General features: G+C 40.2%; 1 protein-coding gene and 1 non-coding gene across 2 annotated transcripts; one reads left to right on the forward strand and one right to left on the reverse strand.

Annotated features, from left to right (window-relative positions):
* Positions 1-741: 741 nt before the first annotated feature.
* Positions 742-824, reverse strand: Trnal-cag (transfer RNA leucine (anticodon CAG)). Its single transcript has one exon. It is a non-coding gene; the product is annotated as a tRNA-Leu (tRNA).
* A 10,467-nt stretch (positions 825-11,291) lies between these two features.
* Positions 11,292-11,838, forward strand: LOC128260238 (uncharacterized). Its single transcript, XM_052993064.1, has one exon. The coding sequence runs from the start codon at positions 11,367-11,369 to the stop codon at positions 11,715-11,717; it is 351 nt and encodes a 116-aa protein (XP_052849024.1). The 5' UTR covers positions 11,292-11,366; the 3' UTR covers positions 11,718-11,838.
* Positions 11,839-12,516: the final 678 nt, after the last annotated feature.

The raw sequence follows: 12,516 nt of genomic DNA on the forward strand, positions 1-12,516 counted from the left end.
AATTTGTTTCGCTGCAAGGCTCCAGATACAGCGATGGGCATGACATAGGTGCTGCCGACTAACGGACAATTAATTGAATATAACATTCAATTATTTTTTGAAAAAGGATTAAAACGACAAACAAAGATCTGGTCCGGTCGAGCTAAGGGTGCGGGTCTGCTGGTGGCAGTAAACCGCACTGGATAAACACCGGAGTCCATGTACTACATAGCTGAGTGCATGTACCTATGTATGTACGGGTCCTGCATATGCTCCATGCTCCGCCATGTCCACGACTGTACCTTCCACTCTGGCGCTGCCCTGTCCTGTACATGACGCACTTTAAGCCTACAGCCATGACCCCAACCGCTTCTAGACCGCCGCCCCAGTGGATGACTCTGTCGCTTTCGCTCTTGCACTACCGCTCAATGAGGGGAGGTCGCATGGAGCATTAATGAAAATTTCGTACGTCGAATTCGCATCATTAAAAAACGAAGACCCAAAATTCACATATGTGAAACTCGTGGGCATTTTTTAAGGGTTGCAAGTGGTTTGTTAAATAAAAACATTTGGAATTGCTGTATAAAAATCAATTTGGTTGTCTGTTTTTTTTTCGCTGGGAGTAGCAACAATGCGTGTACATAAAGGGCAGCAAATAGCAGGGAGTGTGTAAAATGTGATGCATGCCATGTAAAATGTATTTTTGTTGCGTTATTTCGGGTGGAGAAGCGACGAAAAAACAGGCAGAAACAAAAAAATTAATGTCAGAAGTGGGATTCGAACCCACGCCTACAGAGTAGACTGCGACCTGAACGCAGCGCCTTAGACCACTCGGCCATCCTGACTCTCCTGACTCGATCATTTATCTTTTTGTGAGGGAACTTGTTATGTTATAAATGTACCTGCGCTAACAAAGATTAGATATCTTGTTTAAGATACCGGATATTCAGTTTGTTTTTGAAAAATATTAAATACACGCTGCAATCTCAATAATATCAGTTGAAAATAGAAAAAATTTTCAAAAATTTTTTTTTATATTGCAGTTAAACATGGAAGGGATTCTAGTCAGAAACAATGAACAATGGACGGTACTCGAGTGCAGCCAATCAGCCAATCTCTTTTCGCATTTAGTCAATAACACTGATTTACAAATTTAAATCGACAAAATCATCCATAGATCAAACCTTGATTTTGCGGTTCAAATGGACTCCCCTGATTCAGAAAATGGCACTCAATATATTTTCTATTGCACCATTTGTTTTTAAAGTGTAAATAACGTTTTTCATCTGTATTTATGCCTATTTTATTTGTTATCTCCAATTCTGCCTAACCAATTTTGTCCATCGATAGCTTGCTTTACTAGAAATATAACATTCTTTAACTTTCCCAAGCTTGTAAAACGGTTCATTATATTCTTGATCAGCTTCACTAGGCGAGTCGATCTAGCCATGTCCGTCTGTCCTTCTGTCCGTCTGTCCGTCCTTCTGTCCGTCCTTTTGTACAGAAACTAGTCTCTCAGTTTTAAAGCTATCTGCATGAAACTTTCCCAAAAGTTGTCTTTCTATTGCTATGATGATTTGCAGCTCAATTATTATATAGTTATTTTATATATTTTTTATTATTTCTATGGGGGCTATATGATATAGTCGTCCGATTTTGATGAAATTTAAACCGTAATTCAGAAATATTTAACCATTAGTATTTGTCGAAGAACTAAAAAGAAAATTTAAAAACAGCAAAGTTATAATTTTTTTTAATTTATTTTTCGATTGTTCCTTTGGGAGCTATATGCTATAGTCGTCCGATTTGGCTCGTTCCGACTTATGTACCACCTGCAATAGAAAGACAGCTTTTAAGAAAGTTTCGTGCTAATAGCATTAAAACTGAGAGTTTGCGTAGAAACGGACGGACAGATGGACATGGCTAGATCGACTCTCCTGTTTATGCTGATCAAGAATATATATATATATATAGGGTCGGAAATGTCTCCTTCACTGTATTGCAAACTGCTGACTGAAATTAAAATGCCCTCCGCATGGGTATAAAAACAGACATGAAAACAGAAGGAAAACGGTATTTACACTTTTAAAAAAATTAAAAAATTTTGAGTGCCATTTTCTGAATCAAGCAGTCCATCTGCACCGGAAAATCAAGGTTTGACTTCTGGAGGATTTTATCGATTTATATTTGTAAACCAATGTAAGACGATAGTGTGGAACCTTGAGGTCTCTGAATTGCAAATATTATTAAGGACATTTAATTAATTATTGTGCTCGCCCTGATTGGATGAAGATTAAATTATGTATTGTGGCATAAAATGGCTGGAAATGGTAAAACTGCAACACTTTAGCAACAGCAACAGCAACATTCAATTATTGCGTAGACACGTAGCCCAATCCATAAGCACTGGCGATTTATGTACTACCAGATTGTGGGCAATGTGTGAATTTATGGTCATGGTCCATCGGGTATTGCGTGGATCTTTGTTCCTTTCTAGGATCCCGTAGATGAGGTCACTACTAATTTCCCTTTTCAACGAGAGTACATAAGTATGTACATGTGCATACGCACTAGCAGCTCATTTCCAGCCATTTATTCAACTCCCAATTTGGACAGGCTGTGGAGTGGTTTTAAGCTACGCAAAATGACAATAAAATCGCATAAAAGGCTACAAAAAATAAAAGTGTTGAACACGCAGAATACAACAAGCTCGAAAATAATGCGTTGCTGCCAATGGGCGGTTGTAGATGGTCCGCCCCTTGGGAGGAGGGGGTTGCATTTTGGTTGGTCGGCGGGTCTGAATGAAAGCAGCTGAAAAAACAGGTAAAAATAATAGTAAATTGTATTATAATTTCTTTTTTACGATAGACTGGACGGGATGCACCTGCATGTCACCTACATGTATTCTGTGAATCAAGATCGTTCGATTAAAAACGGAGAGGTACGTAGATCATATTAAGCAAAGCTTCATCCAATCCAATTTTCAGTTCTGTAAAAAGTTCTTACAAACATTTTTAGCTTTTTGACATACATTAAATTATTTTTTCTTAACCAATTATAGTAAACTTAGATAAATGGTGGACTAGTTCCTAGGCTATGCATGCCGTAATACATTCAGAATGGAATAAAATTTATTTTTGAGGTATTTCAGGTAAGTTCATATACCCTTGCAGCTATTGTAAAAATAAAATATTCTTGAATATAATAAAATTATGATTTACTTGCGTACATGTTTAAAAACATTGAATTTATGATGATTTGCGGCTCAATTATTCGATAGTTCTTATGGCAGCTTGTGAAATCGATTTTGAATTTTAATAAAATTAAAAGCGAAATTCTGAACTGCCAAATTATTAATAAGTCAAACAGAATTTAATAAAAAAAAAATGACGTTAAAAAAAATAAATTAATATTTTTATTGTTCCCATGGCTGACTATTTTTCTACTTTCTAGGCCATTTTTATACCCTTGCAGAGGGTATTTTAATTTCAGTCAAAAGTTTGCAACGCAGTGAAGAAGACATAAAGTACCCTATAAAGTATATTTATTCTTGATCAGCATCACTAGCAGAGTCGATCTAGCCATGTCCGTCCGTCTGTCCATCCGTTCCTACGCAAACTAGTCTCTCAGTTATAAAGCTATCCGCATGAAACTTTCTTAAAAGTTGTCTTTCTATTGCAGGTAGTATATGAGTCGGATCGAGCCGGATCGGACGACTATAGCATACCATAGGAACAATCGAACAATTCGGCAAGCCGAAGTTCATATACCCTTGCAGCTATTGCATTAATTAAATACTTTTGAAAACATTTAAATTATGATTTACTTGAGTATGTGCTGAAAAACATTGAAACTATGATGATTTGCAGCTCAATTATTAGATAGTTATTTTATATATTTTTATTATTTCTATGGGAGCTATATGCTATAGATGTCCGATTTTGATAAAATTATACCATAATTCTGAAATAATTAAACATTGCTATATGTCGAAGAACTAAACAAAAAATTAAAAAACAGAAAAGTTAACATTTTTTTTATTTATTTTTATGATTGTTCCTATGGGAGCTATAAGCTATAGTCGTCCGATTTAGATGAAATTAAAACCGTAATTCTGAAATATTTAACCAATTCTATATCTCGAAGAACTAAAAAAAAATTAAAAAACACCAAAGTTATAATTTTTTTTTTTGTTTATTTTTCCGATTGTTCCTATGGAGCTATATGCTATAGTCGTCCGATCCGGCTCGATCCGACTTATATACTACCTGCAATAGAAAGACAACTTTTGGGAAAGTTTCATGCAGATAGCTTTAAAACTGAGAGACTAGTTTGCGTAGAAACGGACGGACAGACGGCAGACAGACGGACAGACGGACATGGCGATTGTCCTATGGGAGCTATATGCTATAGTCGTCCGATCCGGCTCGATCCGACTTATATACTACCTGCAATAGAAAGACAACTTTGGGAAAGTTTCATGCAGATAGCTTTAAAACTGAGAGACTAGTTTGCGTAGAAACGGACGGACAGACGGCAGACAGACGGACAGACGGACATGGCTAGATCGACTCTCCTAGTGATGCTGATGAAGAATCTATATACTTTATAGGGTCGGAGATGTCTCCTTCACTGCGTTGCAAACTTCTGACTGAAATTATAATACCCTCTGCAAGGGTATAAAATAAATAACTTTGGTGTTTTTTAATTTTTTTGTTAGTTCTTCGAGACTGTAGTAATGGTTAAGTATTCCAGAATTTTGGTTTAAATTTCATCAAAATCGGACGACTATAGCATATAGCTCCCATAGGAACAATCGAAAAAAAAATAAAAAATTATAACTTTGCTGTTTTAAAATTTTTTTTTTAGTTCTTCGACATATAGTAATTCTGAACTGTCAAATTATTAATTAATCAAAAAGAATTTCTAAAAAAAATTACAAAATGACAAAAAAGTTTATACTATTGGAGAGGTTTTTTAAATTCAGCCAGAAGTTTGCAACGCAGTGAAGGAGACATTTCCAAACATTTCATGTATATTTGTTCTTGATCAGTATCACGAGAGACAATGTGTCCATGTCCGTCTGTCCGCCTGTCCGCCTGTCCGCTTGTCCGTCCGTTTCTACGCAACTAGTCTCTCAGTTATAAAGCTATTTGTATGAAACTTAAAAAAAAATGTTGTTGTAGTCTATAATTTGGAACGAACCGGATCGGACAACAATATAATATAGCTCTCATAGGAACAATCGGTTAATAATTTATAACTTTGCTGTTTTTTTAATTTTTTGTAGTTCTTATTATTATTTAAGAATTACGGTTTAAATTTGACTAAATATACTTCAGCGCCAATACTCACATTAGTACACCAAGGCCGCAGTCGATGAGTAAAGTTCTGGCCCAGCAAAAACTGTGAATGATTGTCGGGTAGAGAAAAAATATTAAATGCACTTTTTGTGTGTGAACGCATCAAAAAACATTAAAAAAAAAAAAAAAAACCGTGTGGCGAATGAAACGGCAGGCGGAGCCGCAGTGGGAGATCCGCATCCCGAATGCCATGGACAATGGACAATGGACAATGGACAATGGACGGGCCACTTTGTGGGCTGGAGGCAGGCACAGGGTCTGGGGATGCAATAATAATAATGCGCTGCTGCTGCTGCCTGCTGCTGCTGTCGCAGTCGACGCAGGCTGCTGTTGCTGCTGATTATGTTGATGGCGATGCGCAAACATCAAATAATCGAATAAATTAAAATGTGAAGGGAGAGAGAGAGAGAGAGAGAGAAATACACCAAACCCAATAGACACCCACTGGGCGATGGCAAAAGTGCAGCGAGGTGGTCGAAATTCGCAATAATAGGACTGCTAATTAGTGACGTGCGTGGCGTGGCCCAATCCCCAGCCCCGACCCACATTTGTGGCTGGGCGCTGACTGCGTCGGCAGTGAGCGGCACTTGTAATGAGTTTTTTCTGGCTGCAGTGCGTCGGGCCGGGGCAAAATCAGTTTCGAAAATGCTTTGTCAACAGCAACACACATTCAAAATTTTCGGTTTAGTCGCATAAGTTTTATTTTGCCTGATTTAGTACAACATTACAACTTTGGCACGCCACTTGATTCTGTGTTGGAAAATTCTCCTGATTTTCTATTGAAAGGGAAAGTCCCCTTAACATGAGTGAGTGCACCGACTCCCGTGAGAGTGTGTTTCTATCTGCGCGCCAGTGCTTTTCCAGTCTAAATCTAAGCGCATCCTGTGTCCAGCCCCAAAAAGGCCAAGTAAATGCCTCGGCCCCTGCCAAACGGGGGTGTGTGTTTTGATTTAAATTATGCAAATACTACCCCTATTACGGCCCTAAGCCGCAGAGAGTTTCCTTTCACCGCCCACCGCCCACCGCCCTCCCTATTGCTCTATTACGCTGGCGTCGGCGTTTTCGCTGTTGTTGTTGCGGCTGGTGCTTGCGGTTTTGTTTTTGACGCTAGTTAGCTGCGCTGGCCGATGCATCTGATTAACAAAATTAGTTTAGAAAACTCCGCTCTCGCGTTCGAAACAAACAAAAATTGGTTCGCTTTTTTCGACAAAATAAATAAAATGATTGCAAATTCTTCTGAATCGTAATGCTCTACAGAGGTGTGGTTTGCCTTTTCTTCGGATTACTAAACGTGAAATAGGATAACTAACAGTCATGGTATGCCAAAAAAAAAAATCTTTAAACGAAAGACATTTAAATTATTTTCGAAAATAATATTTTACGCTGTGTTGGTAAGGAACCCTCTTCATTGCTCATGTGAAGAAATAACTAGCTCACAATCCAGTCAATATCAAAAATATCCTTGATAGGCAGTTGAAATGGTGAAATTATCTTTAAACAGCGGCTCGATGAAATTCCTTGCAGCATCGCCTGAAAGTCTTCGGTTCTCTTTAATTTTCATTAGAGATGTGTGCGTGGTCGCCTGTGTTTCCCGACCTCGACGATGCTTTTTTTTTTTAACACTTTTGTGATCTATTTTCTAGCTGTGGCATCGGGCATCGTTTCTGTGTCGCGAAGAGGCGACTCCCGACGCGACGAAGATTGTTGAATGAAAGTCAAAGTAAAAACGGCCAAACGGCAAAACGGCAAAACAACAAAAATCTAAACAAAATACAGAACGCCGCACGAAGCAAAATGAATGGAGGGGGGAGGGCGAAGGGCGAAGGGGAGACGGGGAGACGGCGACTAGAAAGCGCGCCAGAGAGCGCCAAACTTTGATAAGGCCAAAGCACAACAGAACGGATGGCGAGTGGGTGCAACCGGGGGCTTGTCGCCGGGAAAAACAAACAAGAAGCGCGTTCAGTTCGGCTTTCCGCTGCAAAAGGGGCCAAAGGGGCAAAGGGAACACACGTCGAAGAGGAATGCAGTGCGGGGGTGGGCTGATTGCAATGGGTGGCAGTGGGCAGTGGGCGGTGGGCGGTGGGCGGTGGGCCATTGACGGCGGTAGGTAGGGGTGTGTGTGCAGGGCCTGCTCAGGTGCGTTGCCGGGTTGAATGCACGCCGTGCCAGAGCGAGACAGCGAGATTGCTGCTGCATTCTTACGCCGGCTCTCACTGCGCATGCGGGAAAATTTCTCATGGGAAGTACGCGTGATGGGGACTGGAAAGGGGCTGGTGGGGGATCGTATGTAGTGCAAGAGGGTGTGGTGTGGGTGGCCGAGTGGTCGGTAGCCTGGGACAGGTGCCATTTATTTATTTATTTCGATTCATTTCCGCTTTTGTGTGAGACTAAATGAAAACTCATTTCCCTTTGATGTGCGCTCTTGCTCCTCTCACACTTCTTTCGGACTCGAGCAGAGCGAGATAGCCATAGCCAGCCGACACGGAGAGAGCGGGATGGAGCTGTGGTCGCAATTCCTTTCGCTCTCTCTGTTTTTGGGTGCTGCTGCGCGATAATGAAAAAGTGTAATGCACCAAAAAGTGACATAAGGCTGTAAATTAAGCAACAACAACAACGACAACAACGGGATTTAAACTCTGCCCTGTACATATGTGCCGCGAAATACTTGCATACATAAAAATGTGTACGGTACATAGGTGCGGAAATATATGTGCATATAATCGGTTATTTACAGTTATCTGCATATCCTGAACGAGAGCCAGCACTGCCACTTCCACTTCCACTGCCACTGCCACTCCCCCAACCCAGGGATGATGGAAGGGTGGTATTGGTATTGGTAAGCTGCTGCTGCTGGTGCTGTTGATGGCATTGTGGCGCTGGAATTTGTCCTGGGGCAACCAACGTACATATGTATGTGTGTACATATGAAGGCCCCGCGAGGCCTTTTTGGGTCCTGGTCAACTTCTTTATGTTTCCCATCAAATTAAAAGCCTTTTTACTAAAATTACGAAAATGGTAATCACCTGTCTATATGGCTCGTGTGGGGTATGCATCTGGATTCTGTTCAATTTCGCTTCTGGCTAATCGATGCTCTCTGCCAGGAGACATGGGATGTATCATCTGTAGGTAAAATATTTTGAAATTTCATTAGGCTTTCTTGTCGAACCTGAAAAGGTTATTATAGTTACTTATAACGAGATTTGACGATCGCCACTTCAACCTCCACAATAACCGAAATTACATTTTTGGATTTCTGGAGACTAATGGTTTAGCTTTACATGTTTTTCAACTAAAAGAAACTGACAAAAAAATGTCAAACCTCTTAAAATATTATACATTTTAAAAACCATCATGTATAAAAACGATCTGTACGATTTTATAGGTTTAAATTAAATTCGACTTTTCAAAAGACTTGCAAATAAAAAATTATAGCAATATTAGTCGATCGTATCATATTGTCAATTTTGCAGCTTTATAAGTATTGCAATCGCTCGGTACGTTTTGTCACAATGTGAACTGCCGTTTACAGTGATAGCTTTGTTGTTTTTTAATATAATCGATATCCTCAAAGTAAAACTTTATTTTACCAAAGTAGCCTTCCTCTATCGTTCAAAATAACTTAAAACTAACTATAAAACTTTCTTCCTCAGATAAATGTCTTATATTTTAAATTGAATTAATTAATTTAGATAAATTATATTTTAAATTTGTAAATCATTTTCTATACACTTTTTGTTATTGATTAAGACTAGAAATCCTCTAAAAGCAGTTGTAAGTATCTTGTTTGTGTTTTCACTGCAAAAATATTTCAGGAAACGAAAAAAATGTATTTATTTTGGTATACATTAAAGTACCCTCCATTGAGTCTCATCGTTTCAGCAAGTTCTAGATATAAACATATGTGTACAAATTTAGCACATTTTCCTATTATTTTGCCTTTCGGTGTGTATTGCTCTTTTAAGAGTTAAAACATTTAGTTCGCCACCTTAGTTATGTGTCGATCATGAATGTTACAAATTTGTTTACTTTAAACATATAAAAACAAGTAGTTGAAATACCCACTAAATGTAAAATTGGAAAAGAACAACACATTTAGTTGACTAGTGCTAAAAAAAACTTTACTTGCGTTTAATTTAATTTAGAAAAAGTCAAGACAAGGAAGCACCCCCTTCGTGAACTTAAAGTTGTTGCCAATTTAAGTTTGTATGTACATAGTTCCTAATTCAGATGAAGGCCATCAGGGAAACCCCACAGTTTGTTCTGCCTGCCAAATTCATCTTTACTACGTTCCATTTATCTTGTTGCTCTTTTTGTTGACTTGGAGCATATGCTTCATCGGAGCGGACCGGCTGAAATTTACATAGCCAAAGTCGACAAAGTCGACAAAGTCGCAAAAAGCAACAACGTCCGAAACCGGCTTGCCAGCTCACACACGAGCCAAACTCACCCACATATGCAAGCTACACACAAATAACAGCGCCAACAACAAGAACAGCCGAATACAACAGAAACCGGCTTTTTGTGTGACCTAATATTTGAGTTAACTACTTTGGCAAAAAGGCGAACAGAATTCGCACTGGGGAGTCAAAAAGACCGCTTTTCGCTCGCGATAAGATTAGAGCATATCAGAGCGGAGTAGAGCGGAGTAGAGCGGAAAGGGCCCTTATCAGCAGGTACGGTCCCAGAAACAGAGAGCATTCTCCGTGGCAGTACGTGCACCATTGGTTTTGGCCATTTCCACGAGAAAGCAAACAAAAACAAAGTGGTTTAGAAGGGCGCCCTTACATTGCCCCTGTCCCGATGCCAAACCCTGGGGGAGACATGCTTAGGCTAAAAAACAAAATGTCACTTGAGGGAGCAACAACTATTTGAAGATTGTTCTTTATTTGGATTATGTATACGCCGTGTGTGACTGGACGGCGGTGAGTGGTGAGAGGTGGGGGGTAGGTCGAAATCGGTATGTGAATGTGAATGTGAATGTGAATGTGAATGTGAATGTGAATGTGAATGCGAATGCGAATCTCAACTAAATCGGAGGGAGAGTGGAAGCTTTTGGCGTTCTCTCGCAGTCGACTTTTTGCACCGGCAAAAAAACTAAGCAGCCGGCAAATGTTTTTGTGCTCACCCTCACCTCCACCGCCCCGCCCCCATTCCAGCCCCATTGCCGATTCGGGTTCGGATTCTCACTCTCTCCGCACTTGACGGGCCCTCTCAGCGGAGTGCTCTAGTGTTTTACATTGTTGTCGTTCGTATTGGCGCCAAACGAGAGTGTCTTTGTCTATTGTTGGTTGTGCCGTGCGGCGTTGCCACTCTTCACGCTTAGACGGCGCCGTTGCCTCGATTGGCGAAGGAGACTCTAGGCCCAGAATCAAGACGAAGGCGATGGCATATCCAGGCCCAACAGCGCTTACCTGCCCCCGATCCTACTTAACTTGCTACTGCAATCGATCAACCCCCACCCCCTCTCGTGTACCCCGCACCTTACACCACGAACTGCACGTATCCATTGCAACCCAGCCAGTCCTCGTGGTCGTCGAACTTCCCGTCTTTCTCTGAGTCCACTACCAACTGCACTCCCGCCCTTAGAGCCAACTCAAAGTTGCCCTGCTGTTGTAGGTGCTGCAGGTCCAAAAGGATCTTCCCAGTCGCTTACTTTATCGAGATCGTCCTCCCTTAACACATCTTAACGCTCAAACCCACCCAACAAAGTATTTTGGGATGTGCGGCTGGAAGAGGTTTTGTCGCTGGCTGGGAGATCAACCCTATCTTGGCTTACATGGTCATCTTTCTGGGTCGGATTCCTTACTGGGAAGCGGTCTGAAGATGGGAGTTCCGCTTAATCAGGAAGGTGAGGTCCCTTTGTTTGACCATTAGCAGCAGCTGCCCCATCCTGATCAGAAAATAGTCTCAGCAGTGCTTGCGTTTATTCGGTAAAATTTGACTTTCAAGCACGTCAAGTTGTCAAGCAAATGTCTAATTCAAATAGTTTACTTGCGTCAAACAAATAGTTTAGAACACATCACAATGAGTAAATCGCAATCCGAAATTTCTGGCCTCAAGCTAAAGGGCTGCCAGCAGAAAGGTCGACTGCCCAAGAAACCAGCAGACGGCGACAATCAGAATGGGGATGCTGATTTAAGCCTTTGTGGGAAGCCCAGCTTCCTTGTCTGCAATGGAAAGAAGTCTCCCGATCTGACCGAGGTCGACAGCTCGACCGGCCTCGGACACGCCCACAGCTCAGCCCTTCAGCAGACCGCTTTGAAAGTGCAAGAAATTGTGAAGCACCAACAGCACATCATCAAAATAGTGGACAGCGTGAACGAGAGTTTTGCAGGGCAGAAGGATTCCCGCGGGAAGGACGATGTCGAAAGCTAGTAGACGACCAAACGTCCTGTTCTTGTCGAAAATTCGAAGTTAGCTTAAATTGATCAGAGTAACATACTAGTAGACATTTGCCATTGCAAATGCTGTTGCTGCATTTGTTGTTTTGCTGCTATTCAATTTGCTTTATCATTTTGTTTTTAATAAATATTTATAAGTGAGCACTTTTGTTTTTCTACTGATAGTAGCGGATAGGACGGAGCCCCCCGTAGTCCAAACGCAACAACAACGGCGGCTGATTAAGCCCACGAAGCCGTAGGAGATAAGTTTATATATAGAATTTGGCATATGTTTTCAATGAGTAGTAGAATCAGCCGCGGGAAAACAGTCTAGCTTCCATAATATATTCGGTTTATATATGAATGTAAAATTGTCAAAGAAACTAAACTATTTTTACATGAATTTTAAACTATCAAGTACTACAAATTTATTAATAAGATAAGTATTAAATAACAGCACGAAAGTATAAAAATAAAACATGTGGTTTAAATACAAAGTCTTAGACCACAGCATAGACTCTTTGGTATAGAAATGAAACTAAAACGTATAGTTGTTTTTTTTAGAATTGACATAATACTTATACTTTATACTGATTTTTAAGACACACTTATTAAAACGAAACTTTCAGCTTTTTTTTTGGGAGCACCAGTGTCCTAAATATGTTCTGTGAAGAGTCAAACATTTCGCAAACTCAGTTTTCCAACCTTTGCGTAATTTAAAGTAGGTTTATAATTTTATATTTCTATCGAAATTAAACGGAAAATTTTCAAAAATGTTGTTTGGCATAAACAAA

This window comes from Drosophila gunungcola, assembly GCF_025200985.1.
Source record: "Drosophila gunungcola strain Sukarami chromosome 3L unlocalized genomic scaffold, Dgunungcola_SK_2 000031F, whole genome shotgun sequence".
Taxonomy (NCBI): Eukaryota; Metazoa; Arthropoda; class Insecta; order Diptera; family Drosophilidae; genus Drosophila; species Drosophila gunungcola.

Bases quoted from the DNA above. Each gene is read 5' to 3' on its own strand.
- LOC128260238 (XM_052993064.1), top strand. From the start codon at position 11,367: ATGAGTAAATCGCAATCCGAAATTTCTGGCCTCAAGCTAAAGGGCTGC.